The sequence below is a fragment of the Panthera pardus genome, unplaced genomic scaffold (assembly GCF_024362965.1).
Source record: "Panthera pardus isolate Hobbes unplaced genomic scaffold, ASM2436296v1 HiC_scaffold_13, whole genome shotgun sequence".
NCBI classification, from domain to species: Eukaryota; Metazoa; Chordata; class Mammalia; order Carnivora; family Felidae; genus Panthera; species Panthera pardus.
Window position 1 is genome coordinate 133,274,629 of NW_026526688.1, and position 23,844 is coordinate 133,298,472.

The following is a 23,844-nucleotide window of genomic DNA, read 5'->3' on the forward strand; positions in this document are numbered from 1 at the left end:
GAAGGGTGATTTACAGCACTTATCCAGAGCAAGCACATGATCTTTTGAAGCTAAAATAGAATTGTCTGTTTAGAAAGCATTCAAGGTCCACCCTGCAGTCAGTTAGAAGGGCACAGGTCTTTATTATCAGAGCCTTGATGTCAGCGGAGTGTGGTCTACAGGGAAACCGCAAACACCGAAAGAGTCCTGTTCTAAGACAAAACAGACTAGACGGGTACATTTATCTAAGCACAGCCAAAATAACAGCAGATAAAATTCTGATTATATTACGGTAAACACCCGCTGGCCTTCAAAGTTGTTTGGAATGGACTGGAGGGTTCTAAACACCTAGGTGTCCTAAGTAAAAGTAGCCTGGAATGTGACAATTTACATTTCCAACAACTCTGGTAAATCGTGAACAAATATCTATTTAAATAATTCAGGCTCCACAAGTGCCTAAATACTTGCTAATACAAATACTAACAAGGCCACCGAGGGAAATTACTACTTACCTTAGAGTTGTTGCTGGTTTTAAATAATACAAAGCCTCTCAGGGTCTGGGAAGCAGCCCACACATACAAGACACCAGAAGCAGAAACTGCAAAGACATTGGCAGAAGTTGGCCTACTTAAAACTAAACAAGCTCTGCTTAAAAGGGCCTTAATAAAAACTGAAAAGCAAAAGATAATTTGGAGGAAACCTTTATAACATAAGGAGAGGTTAATATCGTAAATACATAAATCAAAAGGAAAAAAATTAATAGCTTGAAGGGAAGTCATCTATTCCTTTTTCTGCTCAGCATCCTCTCTCTTTGTTAACAAAACCCTTCCTAATGGTGAACTCATTACATGATTTCGGTGAAAACCTTCCCCACATCTACTGAATTGGACACTTGAACTGGATTTGGGGTACTGGTCACATAACCCATGCACTGCAAATGGCCACTTGGTATGTGATGGGGAAAAAAACTATGTACCACAGGAATAATATCTGAATGAAAACATCAGAAGATACCATTTCCCATCTATCAAATTAGGTAACTTTTCCCTTTGCATTTTTTTTTAATGTTTATTTTTTGAGAGAAAAAAAAGAGCACAAGTTGGGAAGGGCCAGAGAGAGAGGGATACACAGAATCTGAAGCAGGCTCCATGCTCCGAGCTATCAGCACAGAGCCCGATGTGGGGCTCAAACCCGTGAACCGCGAGATCGTGACCTGAGCCAAAGTTGAACGCTTAACCGACTGAGCCACCCAGGCGCCCCTCCCTTTGCATTTTCTAAACATGATATCTAGAATCGGAAAGGCAATGGATTATCAATGCATGCTAAAATAACTGGATGTTGGAAGATGTTGAAACAGGAAAAAGCCTGTATTTACAACAGCATTCTGGTGGTCATATCTTAACCACTCACTCAAAGTTAGCATCACTGGAGAGTTTAGGTGTCTCCTGATGTAACACCGTGTGAAGTATACCACATACTCTGTAGGGTCTTTTCCAATATAATCAAGAGTCTAAGACTGAATCCAGTTTGCAGGAAATATAGAAGTTAGAGGAATTCCACACTTAGTGGAAACACACAAATGTTTTTAATATATGTTATTCATGAAACTTGACTGAATCCTGGTTTGAAAAATAAGCCCTAAGGCCTTTCAGGGACAAATGCTGAAATTTTAACATGAACTGAACTTTAGATGTTTGTGAAAAAGTTTTCTTAGTTGGTAACATGTTACTGACATTGGAAAATGTCCTGGGAAATGCATGCTCAACTTTTTAGGGCTGAAATCTAATTCAGCATAAATATATACATGCACACATATACTAAGGATAATATACTACAATATTAAGTGCTGAATCTGTCCAAACAGTTTGCTTCAGGGATGCTTGTAGAAGCATTCTTTATAATATCCCCTACTTAGAAATAATCTCCATGTCTAACAAGGTTGGTTAAATAAACTGTTGCAACCATGCAACGGACAACCACTACTGATAATCTATAATGGACAAGATAGGACACGGATAGCATTTGTGAAAAAGATGAAAACCAGAGATTTTATGACCCATTTTTCCAGGCTTAGTTCAAATGAGAGCTCTTCCCTAGAGATCCCTTCCCTTCTCTTAATGACTGAAACACTCCCTTTTCCCACACTTGCCATTGCATGCTTACCAGTTCTTGCTGCTTGTCAACTTTACCACAAGCTTGCCGAGGGTGGGTATCTATTCATTAGGACCAATATAAGTAGAGGTCAACCTAACCTAAGGAACAAAAAATGAAAAAGAGGTGGGTAGTGAGGTCTGAGGCTGGAGGGTAGCTGTGGGCAGTGTGGTGCAGCAAGGGGAAGGAATAAATTAAAGGAGCCACCAATTTAAGAGTGTTCATGCCAGGCACTATGCTAAACACTCTCCATATCCTCTTGTACAATCCTCACCATCTTACTAGGTACATACCAAATCAACAAAGTTTATAAATGAAAAAACCCCACAGAGGTTAAACAACTTGCCCAAGGACACATAGCAAACTCAGGGGCCAGAATTCAAATTCGCCAAGTCAGATTTCAGTATCTAGGTTCTTGCTGATTTTCTAAAACCACTGGCGTAAAACATTAGCTCCTTCAGAGTAACAAAGGGAGGACAGACCATATGCCTTTAGATTCCTTTCAATACTAACATTATACAAATCTGTCCATGCAACAAGTTAAAAATAGGCAAATTATGGTCACCATTGCACCGGGCAGTTGAGGTCAGAAAGAAAAGATGCCACAGTGGTGGTATCAAGCTAATTTGTGACTGAAGTTCTTGCAAATAAATCAAAGGGAAGGATGAGCACCCTCTGCCCCCACTTCTGTTCCCATTTTAACAATAAATACATATTGTGAACAACGGCATGTTATTCCACCATGTGAGTCTCGCGCCTTGGCTATATAATGGGAATTATATATGGCAATTTTAGGAATTCGTTTATTCAAGCAAAAGGAAAGCATGAATTCAACCCCAACAATTTCTCTAAATTTTTATTAATTTTTTTTTTTTACAGCTCGATCCTCTTGTGAAAAGGAAACAATTTGAAGATTAACAAGTCAATTACATGTTTTTGTTTTTTTTTTTTTAAACAGCAATTAATCCTCATTACAGAGAACAAACAAAAGATCTGTGGCACAGTTATCTTTGGAAAGATCTTTTGCAAATTTTTCTTCTAAAAAAAGAAAACTATAATTTTCACAGATCACATGTCTCTTTCAAAGGACTATACAAGGCAGCTAAATTTTATTCACAAAAGCCCCAAGTTGCAGTTCCATTGCTGAAGTAGATAAAATACATGGAGTCCCCTTGTGTTGCACATCTTCCCATTGAGAGCATCACTGCTTCCCTATCCTACATACAAAATCACTGTATGGACTAGACAGCTGGCACATTATTCCACAATAACTAAAGAAAAATTCATATTTTAGACCAGTGATCATTTATCAACTGGACAATTTTATTCCTTTTTTAAACAATTTTAATACCAAGATTTGACTTCCTCTAAAGTTATAAGAAAGCAACAAATATATAATATAATATAATATATAATGGTAATAAATAAAAAAAAAGGCAACCCTGCTCAGGTATCATCCAAAACATGATCACATTCAGAAAAAAAAAAAAAAAAAAAAAAAAAGATTTGGGACACATGCCTATAAACACACACACACACCAACATGAACAGTGTATACTTGATATCTGAGGGGGGATGTGCAGTAATTTTAACAATACATGTTGATGGCCTGAACAAAAGGCGAAGTTAATACTGCCTGTGTTAAGCATCACTTCAACATCTACTTTTAAGCAAAGCAAGTTATCTTCCTTAGGTCAGCCACTGCCTGGTCTCACCAGGGCAGCATGGCCACCTTGCTGCCAGTGGTCTTATTCCCTTGTCCTTCCAGGCCAATATAGTACCATCTAGGCTCACGGGGAGCTGTAGGTCTTCTTCCTGCCCTTGTGGGTAGAGAAATATAGGCACTTTTCTGCCCATCACAGTACCTGTTGATATCTGGCGCACAGTGGAACATATTGTGATTTCCCTAGGACGACAGGAAATTCACAGCTCCCTTAAGTAGATGGTGCTTCTCAACTCATCACAAAAACTAAAGAACATGGCCAGTGGTCATCGTTCTTAGTCACCAAGAAACCAACACAACTGGATTGCATACTGGAGGTTTATACGGTAGAAATACCACTTGCAATGTTTGAAGGAAAATCCCCCGACATGTTATTCTGCCAGTCTACCTCCAGCAAACAAAATGACAGAAGATAAAAAAGGCACAGGAAAAAACCTTACATCCATTAATTCTCAATAGAACCAAAAACAATCAAAAGAGGCAACCCACCACAGAAAGGGAACAAAGGAGTAAGTACCGCCATAATCCTGACACTCCTCCTCCATGGCCACTATGCAGAACTCACTTTCCAGGGAGTGAATCTCTGCATTTGTTTCTAAAAGAAGCCCAAATATTCTTGCAAAATTTAAATGTTGGTAATTGATAGTAAAGAGTGTAGTAGATGAAGTGGCAAAGTTTTTCAAAGATTTGTGTAGTGTCTGGGAAAACAAATCCTTAAGAAAAAAGTAGAATCTGTGATAGGAGGTATGGAATCAAGCCTTATTGGATTCATTTACCTTAAGGTATACAAATATGCATCACACTCCATGAAGCAGAAGAGCAAATGTACACATTAACATTTAAGACCCACATTAACAGGTCTTAAAGCCGTATCAAAATAAATACAGCATTATCCCCAAATTACCATTACTTCAAAATTATGTTTGGTCAACAAAGGCACAATAAATACATCCAATTCAACCAGCCTCATATTCTTGTGTGTGTGAATGTTTATATAACACATACAACACACACACACACATCTCCTTTCATCTATCAGATATAAGAGCTGTTCGTTTTGGAGGACATAATGGTTAATCTTTTTAGTTCTAAAAATTATTGGACAGGAAACCTAACAAGAGTAATAAGCTCCCAATTCTAACATGAATATTTAAGGTACCAATTAAGGCAAGTTTTCAGCCAGAAAGGGGTCAATTGTTAGCTTCTCAACAGCCTGAGATCTGGAATTAAAGGACATAAATGTGTTCTAATTTGTCTACAGGAAAAGGCTAAATATTTTGGTCAAAACAGATCTATAAAATCAAGGTCCTTTTGGCTTAAAAAATCAGACTCATTCAGTCTCATTCAGTACTGAGTATGTCAGATAAACCATTCTATTGCAGTTCTCTTCTTGATACTATACCTGCTGGACCCCCACTTCCTCACCACAGCCAGCATGTGGTGAGTGTTTTCACATTCTTAACCCAGTGTGATTTGGTAAATTTCAGTGAAGTGTTTTTCATTGTTTAGCAGGGCCCCTAGTCTGGCTAAAATCTCAAGTTCAGTGATTCACATTTTAATTATCTCCAGAAAGGACAGAAACATTCAACATTTTAAAAAGTAAAACAGTGTTCTTCCATTTCTTAGTAAACACACACACACACACACACACACACACACACACACACACACGTACATACATACACACACAACTGTAGTGCCAAAGGCAAGATTTTCACTTCTTAAGATGTTTTGTATTTGTCTCATTTTATAATCTAGTCCTTTCAACCATCTACCTCAGTACAAAAAATCTGCCTTTGGGAATTTAAGCATGCAGTGAAAAAGTGCAGCGATTTTAAAAATTCTTTAGACTTCTATATACAACTGTAACAGGAAAAAGACCTTATGAACATTAAGGATTCATCAGCCACTATTTTTCATATACTCTATTTTAAAAGTAGCCATTGGGAATCCTCTTTTAGGTACAATGCAGTAAGAATCAGAAATATTCCATGATCAAAATACTACAAATTGATCTCTGCAAATTAATGTTTTTTCAAGGGACAAATAAATTTTTAATATAAAGGTCAGAGTGGGGGCAACGCTACACACAAGGAATAAGGCCACTGAAAAAGCAATCAGGTTTATTTATTTTTTTTACAAGTGGCTGAGAAATCGACTTAGAAACGTCTTCAGTCACAGGAGCACTGTCTTTCACCGGAAGACCACACACACCCCCCCACACACACCCACACACTCTTTCTCTCTCTTTTTCTCTCTCTCCAACACAATCTGCATAGATCAGAACCTGTCCTAAAAAACACACACTTCCAAACTGACAGGTGACTTGCATTGGGGAATGGTGGGGTAAAAGGGAGAGGGAAGGCCAAGTGAATAAGGGGAAAAAAGGCATTAAATAATCACATAAAGCTGATTCTGGTGTCTGGTCTCCCACATTTTATGAGATGGACACAATGCCACAACCCACCAGGCAATTACTGTTCATTTAACAAAAAGTTTTGTTAAATGGCCGTGCTTTAGAACATCGATAAAGGAAATCTGTCCATCGAAATCACACATCAAATTCTTACGCTCAGGTATTACTACTGCCGTAATTCTCCGGCTTTAACCTAAACATGAGGTAACAAACCTCTGAACTAGCTACTGGTAACAAAATAGGTTGGATAAGACACTGAGGGAACAGCTTCACACAAACAGTTCATATGTGAAAAATAATCATGACTCCCACCCTCTACACGTCCCTTTAAAGATAGACCAAAACTTACATTCCTCATATGGACCTTCAACCTGTTCATTACTCCCTTCTTCATTAATGATACAAAAATGACAAAACATTCTTGGTAGGAAACAAAATGTAGAGGGGCAGAATGGGGTAAAGGTAGTGAAAAATGAACCAACTACAGAGGTAACACTCACTCCTCAATTTTAGTACATGTGCAAATTCTACTTCTAAAAGAGATATAAAGAATTGGCTTTTAAAAACACTGCACTCAAAATAATGCTTCCAATAACCTTCAAAGTTTTAATTAAAAAAATCTGTGCTTATGGTTATGTGGGAATTTTGATCGTGTTCTTTCATTCTAGGTCATTCCAAATGAACTTGGTTAAATGTCTATAACATGGCACTAACAACACATGGGAAGGCCACAGCTCCTCTTTAATCCAATCAAATCTAGTTGACTGAGAACACTTTGGAGTGAAGGCATGTGGTGACTTATTTTTTTTTTTTTTTTTTTTTTAAGTCTAATTAACCACCCAAATCCCCACATCCTCTCAGGGAGTTGATTTACCGTAGACAATCAAGGGCTCAGAAAGTCTACTTTTTGCTATAAATATAAAATAATTTGTAGCAGAAAAATATAGCCTCTCTAAGAAGTAGATTTCATTTTTCTTTGCTGACAAAATTCTGAGTTGGTTAGACAACATGAGTTACCACATAACTGTAGACCACAGATCAGCACCTCAAATTCCAGCTCTACTCAAATAAACATTAAAAAGCACTTTAGCCATCATCTGGTCAGGTATAAATGTTGGTTCCCTTCTTCCCCAAGGTAGAAAATTCATAATATAGTCAATGGTGACTGCCTTTCACGGAAGCGGGGTGGTGGGGATGGCAGCGCCGTGTCCTCCATTGCGCATGCGATCTCAAGATGGCTTCCCGGTGTGCGGTAGCCCCTCCCTCCACGGCTCTGGTGTAGGCGGACTTGCAGCAGTGACTGAGAAATCGGAGCTGGGGTGAACGTGCGGTACTCCAGGCAACAGGAGGGTTGGGGGACGGGGGGAGTTGCCTTCAATTTTATAAATTATGACAATACTTGGTATTATCAAAGTGATTGTTCACGGGCAGAAAGTGGGGTACAGTGGAGTCCTTCACAACTTACGCTTTATAGATGACCATTAGAATTTACTAAACAAAACAAGTATTTCCCCCCTAAACTTAAAAGAAAAAAAAAATCATCCACAGAACCCTACACCAAAATTCACTGTTTAAAAAATTTCCTTCTGGGAATGGACTAAGGTGGCTACTGAGATGACATGAACTTGCTCTCAGAGCTGAAACTGCTTCTCCTCATTTCATTTGCAATTTGCATCCTGCTGGTTAAAAAAAGTATGGAAATGTTTCTAGACCACTCATACGCCCACTTAAGTCTACATTGCACTTCTGTCCTTTAGTTAGGAAAGGCAAGATCATCTCTGAGGCCAGCCTCCTCATTCTGCTCCTGCATAACCACCGTGTCCAACCAATGATCACTTAAGTTCTTGAAAGTTTAAGTGGACAAATGTCCTGGCCATCTCACGGTGCTTCTCTTCTTGGTTTGGTGTCCTGATGAGACAAACGTCTGAACTGTTTTTGAGGCTTTCAATGTGCAAAAAAGTTCCCAAGCCATCAAATCAACTTGGGCCTCCGTTAAGGTGTTTTGGTTGCTTGTTTTAGCCGGTGAAAACCCTGTCTTGTATAGTGCACCAGATCCATCAAACTGCTGTTGAGGGCCAAGGCACACACACTTGTGCTGAGCTGAGCAAAAAATTCTGCAAACAAAGCAAAACCAAAACTAAGCAAACACATTTTCATACACAAAAATAATATAGGAAACATAAAGAGTCAAAGTTCCAGCAACTGTATCCCTGCAATATTCTGTACTTCATCATGGCAAAAAAAAATCACGATCTACTCTAACGGCCTGCTAGTTCACACCCCTCTGCTAGACCAGAAAGGTTAAGAACTGAGTTGGTTTTAGAGTTGAATCCATAATGCCTGGCACAGTGGCTGGTGTTGGAGAATACCCTATTTATACTACTGGATCAGCAGATGCATGAATCAGAACAAAACAAAACAATCCCAACATATTAAAAGCATCATTTGTTTGCTAGGAAAGAAAGTTCTAAGAGGCTATGAGAAAATTAAGTGGCTACAGCCAGCTGGCCACCGCCTTCCCTGCAGCCAGGAAAAAATATGTAATGGCATTAATGTGGCATTTACATATACGCATCTCCTTAGTGGTCACTGGCACTGCCACAGAGCGGTCCATCTAACAGCACACCCTATACCGTCTCCTAAATCTTGCATTTCTCCAGGGGCCGTCTTCTCAAAGGAGTCTCAAGAATGTTCACTATGCCGTATTTCTTCCGCTGTCGCTAACCATTTTTCTCAACGCACACTGAAAACAAGCAGGCAACTCCGTATTTAGGTTACACCGCGCCATCTGTTGTGCCCTAAGACGGCCAGGAGCTTTCCTTCTTCACCTGCCTTGTCCCTGTGCTGGAGTTTCAGTTCAGGCTGAAATAACAATGCCAGAACTCCTGAAGGCGCAAGGTGCCGAAACCATTCCTAACTTAATTTTGCTAAGATTGAGCCACAGAAATCTGGCTCCATGCCACCAGAGCTCAAGAAAGAACTGTGACTAGGTGATGGAGCAGAATGGCCAAAATGTGAAAACAGTAAATACCTACACATTTCCTTTTCTTCGATAAAATGCACATAAAATACAAACCAACAACATCCTTCCCTCCCAAGCCCCCTGCCCCAGGAATTACCAGCAGAGCCATTTACCTTTATTCTTCCTCGTAAGGACCTCAGCCTGTTCCCAAAGATCAAAGGCGGCAAGGACATGGGAAGTGATGGTGACATAAGAAGATGTCATGTTTTGGATGGTGACAGGCATCCCACTGCTCCCTACGCTGCCAGCACTTGACTGGGAACCCATGGAGCTGGCAGAAGAAGGCATTGGGGAAAGAGGGGACGGTGTGCCTGTACTTCTGAAAGGTGAAGAAAAGAACTGGTTAGTCATCTAAACCCACAGATTACGGATTTCTTGTCTCTGGGACCACAGTGCTAGTTACAAAGTTTCCATGTGTATTAGCCAAAATGACAATCACTCCCACCAGATCAGAGATACCCCTTTACCTTCAATATTTGGGGATTTCATAAAATACAACAAAATGCCCCCCCCCCCTCCCAGTAGAGAAATTAATAGGACAGAGGCAAGGTGTCCTCCACAGAATCAGGCAGGCAAATCTGGATTCTGAGTATGCCTACTCCATTTACACAGTCTACCCCTTCAGCCCAGAAGCCCTCCTTTTCCCCACCCTCAATTCCAACTTCTACTAAGACAATGCTTCCCTGTGAAGATGGTCCTAACCTTCTATATATTCATTCTTTCATCCTCCCCATTTACTGAGTAAAACTCCGTACCCGGCAGTCTTCTAGACACTAGGGAAACATCATGGCTTCCTTTCGGCCACCACCTGAACGCGTCTCTTTGCATTTACCTATCAATTTATCCATTGCATTTATCACATCCCATTATACCTTTCTGTCTATTCCTTTTCCTTCCTTGAAGGCTGGGACCATTTCTTATCAACCTTTGCATTTCTAGCACTTAGCACAAAGAGTGGGCTCTTGACAAATATCTGCCGAACCAATGACTGGATGAGGACAGGACAGCCTCTGAGGAGACTGAGCAAGAAGTATTATGCGTCAGGGGAGTCACAGTCTTCTCTTTGCTCTCATCTTGCCTGCACACCTGCACATGCAAGTTAATGAGCGCCTTGATGTGCATCAAATGCGAAACACAAGGAGAACACTTACACATAAAAAGTAATGGGAAGATGGGCCAGTGGCAGGAGCCTCACGACTGGGTATGTCTGCCCTCGGGGGGTCTGTAGGGACCCGAAGTGTCTCCAAGAGAGCGTGCATTTTGAAAGACTAGAGTGGAATCTCCATGAGGGCAGAGATTCCTGCCTGCTTTGTTTACTGCTATACTCCCTGTACCTAACAACAAGGTTTGGTACAGAGGTGGCTTGCTATATAGTGACTGGACAAACTGAAGTTTTCTCAAATAATGTGTCTGACATCTCAGGGGTGAGGGTCATGAAAATTTTCAGAGATACGAAGTCACTTCTCAATCAGGACTTTTTTTTTTTTTGAGAGGCCATATGGGAATCTCTTGAGTGCGCTGGAAATGGGGCAACCTTCTAGGTGATACTCTTAAAATAGCAAAACTTACCAGAACTGGGAATTTTTCAAGGAGTATGACCAAATTTTTAAAAATACTAGGCAAGTGCTACAGGGAAGAAAATTCTATCTTTATTTTAAAAACACCTGCACAAAAATATATTGCTTTGCAATATATTATGGCACAGATGAACAATTTCAGTTCACAAGGTGGGGTGGGGTGGGGTGTGTGTGTGTGTGTGTGTGTGTGTGTGTGAATTTAGTTAGAACTTTCTTCATTCTTAATATCACTGTCACTGTCATAGATCCTAGAGGAGGTGGAGGGCATACAGTTCTGGATTGTTCTTGTTTACTGAAACACCAAGACAACACGCTATCTAGAGGGAGAAAAGACTGGCTCTGACTGGCTCTGCCTCTGTTTTGTTGTCAGGCAAATCTAAAGACCCTATGTTCTCTGTAATTATCTTTTTATATTACTTAATAAGCCAACACGTTGACTTATAACTATTCCTTAAAAAGGTAGAAATATGATAATAATTTAAGTTTAAGGAGATTAGCACACAGATGTACACAATCTTTGCAAAGCCAAAGTCATACAGATGGTTGCAAAAGCAAGAAGTAATTAAAGAAATAACTCAATTTTGAAAATTATTTAAATTAGACTCTTCATTACCTTGCAACGCATGGAGATGGTGCCTGGGCAACTTTGAAAAAACTGCTGAAGTGTTCATTAAGAGCACGAGAATACTTTATTGCTATATCTTTTTTACAACGAAACATCGCCATGTTCAAAATGGATTGGCAACGCATGCTGTGGACATACACAGAAGTTTAAGTGAAGCATTACTACTTTACAGACACGAGTATCACCACTACAGAAAGCCATCTAACTAATCTCTTATAGCCTAAAGAACACACTGGGTTTTCCTCCTCTACACTAGGAAGAGTATCTTAACAATCTTACTACACTATTCACACTATCAGCAAAAGTAAATATTGGTGGAAAAACACAAATATACAAGAACATAATTGAAGTTACAAGACCAAACCATCTACTGAGTCATCAGTAACATGGCACTAGATGCCTTTCATAAAAAGTAACTATCACTAGGTTTAACCCCTTGACCACACCTCCTACTACTTTCTGGTTTTGTTCCACCTTTCATTATCATTTCCATGTTAAGAAAGCAAATTTTAAAATCTTTTTTGTAACAGCAAAAGAGGCAAAAGCAAATGCTATTTAGACAAAAAAAAGTACACACCATAAAACAGCAAGTATTTTCTCTTGTGGAGCTGAGGCATCTGAGAAGGATTTTAATGACATTATAAATCTATAGGAAAACATAAAAACACATCAGGTTAAACAAAAGCAGTTAGAAAATCCCAGGCACAAAGACATTTTACTATGTCTGTCTTAGCTTTCTGCTGATTTTCCTGAAGATGTGAAGACATGAAAACCGCACAGAAAAAACCCCAAGGCTTTGGAGCAGTAATTCAAGCCATTCAGAAAAGCAGGCGAGGGCATGTCTCTTCTCTGGCCTGTCTACCTGCTGGAAACCACGTAGACTTGCGACTTGCGTCCTCACTGAGTCCCCTGCCGAAATGCAGTCGATAAGGAAGGGAGCTTACAGTGAGCTGATAAGAAAGCCAAACTGGAAAAACCAGCCTCTCCCTGAAAGGACTGGCATTTCACAGTGAACCTGGCAAAATGAGAGCGCCAGACTCAGTCACTCTGCTCTAGCGCATCATCTAGAAGTGCTACACCCTTAGTTTGGGCTCCAAGAAGAGGTCCTGGATCAGTTACTTTTTTAAGGCTCCCCTTTATTAAGTTGTCTTCATACTAAGTTCAAATGGATTAAAGCAATAAAGGAGAGGAAAGAGAAGTACTTAGGGAGATGGCAGAATGACTGGGCACTTACTTAATGAGGTCTACGGTTTCTGAGTACACCGAGTAAGCCGACTGGGACGCCGGGCTCTCCGACTCCATGGCGATCCCACACTCGATAAAGGACAAGGCGGCCTCCAAGTACTTAAAAGCCTTCCCAACCTTGTCTGTCTGCAGGAGGAGAACGTGGTCGTTGTTAGACTTTTGTTTAGTTTCTCAAACACATTCTTTAACCTTCATTTCCCTCCAACTGTCTTAGTTTACTTACGGCCAGGGAAAAGCGTGAACTCAAAATGATAACCAAAAAGCCTGCTGGCTCTGACCCGCTGAAAACTTTCTTTTAGCAAAAATTTGGTAGGAAGAAGAAAATAATGTTGTTAAGACTGTTCTCTCAAAATCTTAAACTACATATTCAAACCAAGGCAATAAGTCCCCTTGCTGTTAGTGTGCAATTACTCATTACATAATTTTCTTGGGAAATAGATTTTTCTACACATCTAGACTGATGCAGACATAAATATCTTTGTTATGTGTTGAAGTTTATCTTATAAGCAGTAGAAAACATTACGGTTTATGAGCATCTTAGATATTATGTCTAATAATAATCGTTTTATGTATTTTACAGCCAAACAGATTATCCCATCTTCTCTGGAAGTCAGGGTTCAGTGCACAAGGCTATCCCCTAGGCTAGCAGGGATAAACTTGCAGAGTCCCTTAAAGGGCAAGCAGAAATCTATCAATGAAATCAGATACCGGTGGTCACCCAAACCTGAAGGCATACTGTGTCACTTAATGCCCCCTCACTGGAGCGAAGCCAGCTCCTCTGAGGCTGTGATAAGCACAGCCTTTTCTCTACACTTGGCATCTGCACCACATGTCATAAGAGCAACTGATTAACATGACATTTCCAAGTTTGTAGCTGCTGCCAAGGCTTTCGATCTGATACGTTCAAAAAGAAGTAATAACAGCGAAGATGCAAGTGGAGTGGAAGGAGATGGTGACATATCAGCAAAGAAAGATAGTGTGGGGCTACTAAGTTTTTAAAATAACTTGGTTCTGGGGCGCCTCTGTGGCTCAGTCGGTTGAGTGTCTGACTTTAGCTCAGGTCATGATATCACAGTTCATGGGTTTGAGGCCCACATCGGGCTCTGTGCTGACAGCCTGGAGCCTGCTTCAAATTCTGTGTCTCCCTGTCTGTCTCTGTTCCTCCCCGGCTTGTGCTGTCTCTCTCTCTCTCTCTCAAAAGTAAATAAACGTTAAAGAAGTTTGTTTTTTTTGTTTGTTTTTTTTTTATAACTTGGTTCTAAAATACTTTTTCTAGAGCAGGTAGGCTCAGAGAATTAGCGACAGAAAGAATAAAGATCAAAGTGGCAAGCTCCAGTGAATCAGCAGTAGAGGCTTAATGGTTTGCTTCATTGGTAAGAATTTAACTCCTGAAATTTATTTATTCAATGCCAACTCCTTCACGGAATTTCCAAGATTTATACTGGCCTTAGCCTATACACAAAAGAAACTATAGCAAAACAAGATGCCTCTTAGAGGTAACTATTTTCTAAGGCCATTAACGCAAATATTCCTGTGCCGGCTCCTGTGGAGCTCCGGAGACAGTGTTCCAGCAGTAGTATTCACACTTCCCTACTCAACAGTGACTCCAATGTGGAGATAAAATACACCCCTCTATATTCAGTTGTGAGCTTAACTCCTTGGAATCCAAAATGGACCTAGTTGAGACCTTGTGCCATTAAAATATTACAAAAAAAAAAATTACAAAGAGGCTGGTCATTCAGGTTTTTGTCCAAACTGGCATATTTTCACAGCAAAATGAGCTGTTATTTATTAAAATGAGATTCAACAGGTATAAATCAGGACTATCCTGGGCAACCGGGGATATAAGGACAGCTTAGGTAGGGAGAAAGAAGATGTGCAACTGTATAAATAAAAAGCAAAAGAAAAACAAAGTTCCCTGTACTACTATTTGAATAATGAAGGGATCTAGTAATGAAGGGACGCTGAAAGCATCCACTGCCAAGACAAATTTTAGATAACCGGCTGACAAAGTGCTGAATATTTGCTCTTTTACAAAACGCAAAAGGTTCTGACAGTTCTGGCACCAACTTTGGAGAGCTAGAAGGCAGACACTGGAAGAACACTGTCATTTGGTACAGAGTCGGACATCTTAATCTGACTCAGGCCATCCTAGTGACAGGGCAGCTTTGGAGATAGGTCTACAGAGGCTTGTCTCTGATCCCCTTACAGCACCCAGCATAGTAAGGACTTGATAAACATACTGCCCTGGTGAACGGGGCTGATAAAAGGGTCTCAGTCCAGCCCTCCCTAGGCAGTCAGTCTAAGCAGAGATGTCTAGGTTGGGGTTGAAGAGCACCAGGCCAGGATCTCAGTGGCCACCACGGCCTGGTCCGACTGCGATCCCCAAGGGCTTCTGGAATGTGTGGGTCGGTTTGTATGTGGGAGAACAGAGGCAACCCATGTTCTTCCCATGTGGTACAAGGTTCAATATATGGTATTGGCAGGGGTTTAGGTCTGGGGAATACGTTAAACAAAAGGCCCAGAGTCTCAGATGTTTCAACATAACAAAGGGCAAACATTATCTAATTATACTACAGCAGAAATGTAAAAGCACATTTAATTGCACATGCACAAAGCATCACTTTCCAGAAGTCCCAACAGCCACTGGGTAAAGAGAGCTCTTCTTTTAATTTGTTTAATGTTTTTTTATTTTGAGACAGAAAGACACAGAGCATGAGTAGGGCAGGGGCAGACAGAGAGGGAGACACAGAATCTGAAGCAGGCTCCAGGCTCTGAGCTGTCAGCACAGAGCCCGACACAGGACTCGAACTCATGAACCATGAGATCATGACCCGAGCCGAAGTCATACACTTAACCAACTGAGCCACCCAGGCGCCCCAAGACAGCTCGTTTTTAAAAAGCATATTTACCAACAGTATAATCATTACCTTCATCTTAAAATTTTACCTAACAGCCTTTGGTCTGCATTCCCACGGGTTACTATCTCAAAGGTTTTAATTTTGGAGGCAAACAGACTATCTCACCTTTTGAAATGTTTCAGGCTGAACATAAATTCATAGACTTTCAATAGCAGAACTTGTCTTTCACATCCAAAGAATTCATTCAGTGGCACAAGGAAGCACTCATGCATTAAATCAAACACTACCAGGTGGATTTAACTTCCATTCGTTTAGATATAAAACTTGTCACTAGGTACACTGTATATTTGCCCATGCTCAGACCGAGTCAGAGAAAATAATTTCACTAAGAATCCCTTACCCCTTGTTCCTTAAGACCCTGTTGATCCCACTTACACTGTGGCCAATGTTCGCCCTGCCCCCACCATCCCCGTCCCACCCCCGCTGTTCAGTGAGATGGCAAACTACAGATAACTTATCAGAACACATTCTACCAAAGGGAAGAAGAGCCAAACTGACCATTAACTCTGCTCTTTGCTTCAACTTTTTGGCCTCCTTCATGTGAAAATCTGCTTGTTGTCTGAAAGAGAAGCAAAGATCAGGGGTGGGTCACAGGAACCTAGAAATTACTACTGGGGGCAAGAGGACTTAAGACTAAGAGGGTAGAAAGCAATGGGAGGAGACAGAGGGCAGAGGAGGGAGTCAGCAGAGAAGGGGCAGAGGGAAAGTAAAAAAAAAAAGCAGGAGCGGTGAGCATCCAGGGTCTTACCTGTCAAGCTTCACTGGAGGCTTCCCTGGTTTAGAATTACCATTTGGCAAAGAAGGCACTAGAAAAGGATTTGCAGTATCTCCAGAAGATCCCTTTAAAAAAAATCATCATACAGATCACACTCCAACAGTTAAAACCATTGACCTAAAGGTACCACCCCTCTAAATTAGACCAAAATAGTAGTTCAAAAAAGATGAAATCAAGCACTGCACAGTTTAGCTTGGTTTAGCATTTTCCCGGCTAGATTCGACTGACACTGTAGGTTCTGATTATATTGAGAACTAAAAAGACAAGAATGTCCAGAAGAGATATTCAACAAAGCTAAACATAACATTTTCTCTTAGTCAATACACACACACACACACACACACACACACACACACACACACACACACACACACAGGTTAGTGGGAAGAGAAGAACTGTATTTGACTTGTATTTGAAAAGTGGCTAATTTTGTCCCATTATAACCAATAGTGAAAGTATTTGACATCAAACTTCCAAACCGAGAACTAACCAGAGTAACCAATTTTTATTGCAAATCACCTGAGAGAAAATTAACACAAAAACTGATTCTGATTTTTCAACCTCTGAGTCACTTTAAGATGAATAGACTGACATCTAAACTTACATGGAATATTAACCATCTTTTTACTCTCCCTCTAAAAAGTAGAACTTTAAACACAAATAACTCACTGCAATACCACCACTGGGAACTTCTCTTACTGGGAATTTAAAGATGTATCGATGGACTCCGTTCCCTATGTCCCAGCAACCGTTGCTTACTTTGTGCTCTGTACAGCTTCCAGATCCCTTCCCCTCCACTCTTCTGTGCTTCGGAGCAGAGGAGTCTTTGTGGCTGCCCTTGCTACTACTGGCACTTTGGGGAGGGTCCTGGTCCGCTTCCCGCTTTGGCCTCTTTTGTGCAGGCTTGGCTGGCTTCTGGGAGGATGAGGACGAGGACGAGGAGGACACAAGTTGGGGGGAAAGCATTTCCTTCTTTGAGGGCTCAGAGGAGGGCCTGGGTGTTCTGGAAAGAAACATCACTCAAAATTGAGTTAAGGAAGAACACAAACCACATAACTTAGTTTTAGTTGTAAGATAAATGGCTGCTGACACCAAAAATTAAGAAATCAGACCATGAAATCCATTCTTGTAGAAAGGCCAAATTTCAGAGACTTTTGGTACCTTTGAAAGATCTAGTTCTATCTATGAACAATGGATTAAGTGGTGGAATTTGTCACTAAGCTTGCAGAGTCTGCCAGAGATCCTAACCTCCCCTAACCCAGTTAGTCTTATTAGCTACTCCCCAACCTGTATTTTTCTCTGACAAGTGGGCAAGCCCAGCTGCCACCTTCACCCTCCCTCCCTGACTCCCTCTCAAATCTCTGCTGGCTCCCAGCCAGTGACACTATGCACTTTCTTTTGCCTGTTGGGAGTCCTGTTGGGAAGCGATTTCTTCACTTAACCAGAGAGTGAATAACAATTACTTTCTATATTCATACCTTCTTGGAACTACTCCCCTTCCCTTTGGCCCTCTCTCTCCAAAGCAAGAGACATAGTGAGCAGGCATGTACATTCCTAGTAATTGCTTCAAGAAAGAGCGCTGAACCGAGGCTCTCAGAGTTCAAGTGCTGGTTCCATCTCTCAAGAATTCTGTGACTACGGACAAGTCACCTTCTCTCTCTGTGCCTTGGTTTCCAATTCTGAAGAGTAGGGTAATAGCAGCACCTTTCTAGTTTTTATTTAAAATGCTTTTAGAAAGAAGTTGTTTCCAGAAGTTCTGGAGATTTTCCACTGTTAAAATGCCTTTGATAAACCCAAGTTTGCTGCTCAGTGAATTGCTAATTCCTAAAAGGTCCTTTTCCATGGACAAAAGCAACATCAAACCAACCTATCTGCACATCTGAGCTGGACGTGTGTGTTAATCCACTCCTACGGCAAGAGAGAAATGTTTTTGCCCAGTCAAGACCCAGGAAGACTTGATCACCTTTCAAGGCTGTTGTTAATCTCTATACTCACTTTATTTTAGAAGAATCTTTGTGGGAAGATGAACATGATGGCTGTGCCTTGGTTTCTTTCTCCAGTCTGGCTTTCTTGCTATCATGGTCTTTCTCTGTGTCACCCTATGAGTGCAGCATAACAAAGTACACAGTTATAAACACAGTCATGCAGACAAAACAGAAAAGACTACACGGCAAAGTAACGACAGTAATTAGACTTTCGGCGACATCTATACCACACAGCAGACTTACAGGTACCTACACCATGTGTGTGTCGGCGGGGGGGGGGGGGGGGGGGTGGAGGGAAACAGACAATCTAGATTTGATGAGGTTTGTACTGAGACAGATTTCTGCCTGAGGAAGGAGTATTCTTCCCACCTAGGAAAGGGAGGATGTCTAAGTAATAGCTGACAAGAGTGATGGTCTTCAACAAATTACTGAAGTTTTTTAAACATAAAAGAATCAATAAAACACGCATATTCGCAGCAATAAAAGATGATTTTATGAATGAGGGTATCTCCCTTTCTTTCACAAGAACCATCCACTTGACGCCTATTAATTTTTTTCTCTTATTACTTTTAATTTTTTAATGTTTATTTTTGAGAGAGAGAGAGAGAGAGAGAGAGAGAGAGAGAGAGAACGCACACGCGAGCAGGGGAGGGGCAGAGAGAGGGTCCAAAGCTGGCTCTGCGCTGACAGCAGTGAGCCCAATGAGGGGCTCGAACTCACGAACCATGAGATCATGACCTGAGCTAAAGTTGGATGCTCAACCGACTGAGCCACCCAGACATCTCCCTTTTTTAAAGACTGTTTTTATATTTCTCTTTTTTAATGTTTTTATTTATTTTTGAGACAGAGAGAGAGCATGAGCAGGGCAGAGAGAGAGGGAGACACAGAATCTGAAGCAGGCTCCAGGCTCTGAGCTGTCAGCACAGAGCCCGACACGGGGCTCGAACTCACGGACTGTGAGATCATGACCTGAGCCGAAGTCAGACGCTCAACCGACTAAGCCACCCAGGCGCCCCTATATTTCTCTACATAGATATGGGGACACATGTTTTTATTTTTCAAAAAATTTGAAAAAACTGAAGGATAAGTATAATTTGAGAGAAGAGTGATGAGCAAAACAGATATTTAATTCTACAGAGACGCACGTAATCGCAAAAACACATTTATACCAACTAAAGTACAAGATAAACTATATGTAATCGCTAAGAGAGCAAAGAATTCTTTATGGCAAAGTCTTTCTTCATTTGTCAACATGCAGACCAAGTTCACAGCAAGTCTAACACAGACCGAGTGACTTCGCAATGGCTTCCTTCCCACTGGTCTGGACTCACATGACCGCTCTGTGGGAAGAACAGTAAGCAGCAGTGAAGTGACAGGTGGGAGGTCCTTCTTAATTCTGATACACATTTAGAACCAAACTCCTCCCACTGTCAGTTCACCAAGAGAAATCTGGGACACGGCCAGTGAAACTAGGACAATCCCGAAAAAACCTAAGATCCTCTCTCAAAGCCTTAAAGGAAAAAAACATTCTTCATATTAACTGATTGTGGGAGGCCCTGGTTTTCACCACAGTCTCTCCTTCATTCCCTGAATTTCTCCAAGAAAAATGAATAAATTAAGAGGTGTAGGCTCAAGCTCTGCCCCGACCCTAACAGCCTGACCCTGATCAAAAGATGGGGAAAGAGGAAAAACATACCCTTCCTCCTCCAGACATTCTGCAAACAAATGTGCCTAAGTGTATACATGCATTCAGCCCTTCCTATCTCCTTTGGAAAAACAGTTTTATTTCCTGTTCCAAAATTGACCAAAGGGGCTTAGAAAAGGTAACAGGTTTTTAATCTCTTGGTGTATGTACAAGTGAGATTATTAAAAAGGGTAAATATGGATATAGAAGAGAACTTAAATCCAAGGGAAAGCCTTTACCTTCCTGGAGGCTGATTCTGTGGGACCTGCACACTCTGGACAGCCCCCAGACAGCATCTAGAAAGAACCTGGACATGGGTAGTCCAAAGTGATTAACTTCAAAGACAGTGCAAAAATGAGAAATGTAATTATTTTTATATTGACTAAACAATGAAGTAGTGATGTTTTGGACATACTGGATTAAATAAAAAATTTTAAATTATTTTCACTGTGGGGGCACCTGGGTGGCTCTGTCAGTTAAGCATCTGAATCTTGGTTTCGGCTCAGGTCTTGATCTCACAGTTTGTGAGATTGAGCCCCATGTCAGGCCCTGTGCTAAAAACAAGGAGCTTGCGTGGGGTTCTCTTTCTCTCTGATCCCCTACCCCTGCATGATACCTTTCTCAAAAACAGATATACAGGTTGTTTTTTTTTTTTTTTTTAACTATTTTCACTGTTTTTTTTTTTTTTTGGTGCTACATATATTATGTACATATATATATATGTGTATGTGTATATATATATATATATATATATATATATATATATATATATATTTTTTTTTTTTATTAGAGAGAAAGAGAGCAGGGAAGAGGAGCAGAAAGAGAGAGAGAGAGAGAGAGAGAGAGAGATGGAGAGAACCTTAAGCACACTCCATATTCAGCATGGAGCCTGATGTGGGGCTTGATCCCATGACCCTGGGATCATGACCTGAGCTAAAAATCGAGAGTTGGACACTCAAAGGACTGAGTCACCTGGGTGAGGCTTTTTATATTTTTAATGTGGCTACTAGAACATTTTAAATTACATATGTGGTTTACATTGTATTTCTAGTGGACAGTGCTGTGCTACAGTTCTCAAGAGCCAATCTGCAAACTGGGCTCTGAACTTCCAATTAGCTAATGCAAAGAAGGAATAATAAAATGTACAGGCTAAATAAGATAAAAAAACAAACCAGCTGCTCAAAAATATAACTATTTATTACAGAATATTGGAGAAAAAGTATCTCGGGGGACCTAGTAAGGAGATAACGTGATGTAAATGAATAGCTACATCTAAAAGGCACAGCCGTTTCTCCTGTGACATTAAACACAGGCCAGCAGCAGAATTCAGGAGCACAATTCAGAAGAAATGAAAGGCACTGGCACATGCCAGGAGAAGCCTCCTGGGATTCTGCCCAGCACATGGATCCCCATTCAACAATTCATAATGGTAACACTTGAGAGATAGTCCATGTTGGCAGAGAAAAGAGAGCAAATTGGGAATGACTGGGTTAAAATAGAACCCTACTATCCTCCTTGTCAGTTAAGAACCTACTTATGCCTGGGGCATGGGGGTGGCTCAGTCAGTTAAGTGGCCGGCTCTTGATTTCAGCTCGGGTCATGATCTCACAGTTTGTGAGCTCAAGCCCCGCACTGGGCTCTGTGCTGACAGTGTAGAGCCTGCTTGGGGTTCTCTCTCTCTCCCTCTCAATCTCTCTCTCTCTCTCTGCCCCTACCCTGCTTGTGCTTTAGCTCTCTTCCAAAAATAAATAAATAGTAAAAAAACAAATGAACCTACTTGTGCCCAAGAGTCTCTGCCACCAGTGGACCCAATGAATTCTCCTGAGTTTTAGATTAAAGGCTAGAAAGTTGGCAAGCAAACAGTGCAAGAAGATGGGAGATTTATCTTTGGAAAGTCACAGAATTTGCTAAAATATACAGATATTAACTTGCACGTGGAGTGGTTAGTAATACATACTTTTTCCAGTGGAAGGTGTTTCCAGGCAATTAATGACATTTAGGGTAAATTCCCAAGGCAAAATTAGGCATAAACTGTCCACAAGGTTACTTCCTTAAAAACAAAACAAACAAACAAACAAAACCACCAAACCCCAGAGGTGGAATGTGAGTTAATTTTTGTTTATAGATCTTCATCCTGCTTAGGACTATAAAACCAAAGTGGCAGACCTTATACACCACACATGAAAATAAGATTCATAATGAGTCAATCCTCACAGACCGGACATAACCCTGGCTTGCGCCAATCAGCGACTCAAGAGAACAGCCAAAAAACCCCAAGAAGTTACCACACAATAACTTCAACACAAGCATTTAACAACTGTGTTGGCACTTACTGGAATAATATACTGATTATATTGATGTGTAGAACTTACAAGCTGATAATATTCTTTAAGCTGGTAGAAAGTAAGCCATTAAACCAAATAAAGCAACATTCCCCTTCTGGTGATTTTCCTTGCCTGAGTTCAAACCTGTGGGCTTGAGGTTAGTATTTCTGTACACTATGCACTTGGAACCCTGTCATCCTCTGTCTGGAACAGTCACAGAGGCTTCCCCAGAGTAAGTATTTGTCCGGTGGCACAGAAAGCAAGTTTAGCAGCTGACGGCACAGCTGAAGCCCCTGGAAACAGGACTGCAAGACAAGTCTCAGGGGGTGGATTTAGGAAAGGGCCATTAAACAGGGAGCCAAGCAATACTGAGTGGCAGGAAATGCACACTTGAATTCCAAGACTGAAAAGGAGGCAAGGAGTTCTTAAGATTTTCCTGGGACATGAAGCCATTTGAAAATGAGACAAGGGGCACCTGGGTGGCTCAGTCGGTTGAGCGTCGACTTCAGTTCAGGTCATGATCTCACAGTTCGTGGGTTCGAGCGCCGCAACAGGCTCCGTGCTGACCGCTTGCTCAGAGCCTGGAGCCTGCTTCGGATTCTGTGTCTCCTCTCTTTGCCCCTCCCCCACTCACGCTTTGTCTCACTCTGTTTCTCAAAAATAAATAAATGTAAAAAAAAAAAAAAGAGAGAGAGAGAAAAGAAAAAAAAAAAGAAAAAGAAAATGAGACAAGAGCGATGCACTCCGTCTTCAAGAGGAAAAAGACGTCTCCTTTGCCCTTTGGCCTATTCACAGATCACCCCCCCTTACAAGGAACCCTTGTCTAAGGTCTGGGCTTCAGAAGTTCTCTTTTTCTAGAAGGATAAGCATCTCAAACAGGGCCTATATCTACAACAAAAGGAGGCTGCTGGCTGAAGACTGGTTCCTAACTGACTTGTTTGCTTTTCTTAACCCGGTGGGTCAGGCGGCCAAGGATTATCTGCCAAATGGCGCTCCACCTACAGAGTCCAGTGGAAGGGCAAGCATGAAGACCATACAAGGAAGAGATGGGGACTGTGCTGGGCCAAGCTGGTTCCTGAAAAAGAACACCCCCAGGGCAGCCTCATGCCCACCCCAGCATCTGGCTCACCATCTATGTACCCAAAGGTGGCAGAGGGAACATGAAGACAGCTTTAGGCCATAAAGTTTCTAACAGGTAGAAAGATGGTCTACCACAAGCTTTGCTATGGCAGGGAGAGATGAGGGGCATCTGAAAGGGAAACTGATGTAGAAGCGTGTGGGGGGAGCACTGGAGTGGCAGGAGCAGGGACAATGCAGGGACTGGGCCAGGGATGACACTCTGTCAGTGTCCGTACACTGCCCTTGAGCTGTAACCTTGTGCCTCTCTCCAGTAATCCCCCCACCAGACACCTGTGTA

The 23,844-nt window shown here is 41.3% G+C and overlaps 1 protein-coding gene across 4 annotated transcripts in view; it reads right to left on the minus strand.

The window, feature by feature from the left end:
• The window catches only part of AFF1 (ALF transcription elongation factor 1), a 145,928-nt gene that overhangs the window by 7,916 nt on the left and 114,168 nt on the right, over positions 1–23,844 (minus strand). For 2 of the 4 annotated variants that reach the window (XM_019465048.2, XM_019465042.2), the window contains exons 12-20: positions 18,430–18,533; positions 17,194–17,437; positions 16,408–16,499; positions 16,158–16,218; positions 12,728–12,864; positions 12,071–12,139; positions 11,482–11,619; positions 9,405–9,610; positions 2,960–8,383 (exon numbers count right to left, since the gene is read on the minus strand). In XM_019465048.2, coding sequence (XP_019320593.2) covers positions 8,262–8,383; positions 9,405–9,610; positions 11,482–11,619; positions 12,071–12,139; positions 12,728–12,864; positions 16,158–16,218; positions 16,408–16,499; positions 17,194–17,437; positions 18,430–18,533 — 1,173 coding nt within the window. In that variant the 3' untranslated portion in view covers positions 2,960–8,261. Of the gene's footprint in view, positions 1–491; positions 578–1,810; positions 2,232–2,959; positions 8,384–9,404; positions 9,611–11,481; positions 11,620–12,070; positions 12,140–12,727; positions 12,865–16,157; positions 16,219–16,407; positions 16,500–17,193; positions 17,438–18,429; positions 18,534–23,844 lie in introns of those variants that run through there. The other 2 variants (XR_002084563.2, XM_019465067.2) reach the window with 2 other exon arrangements.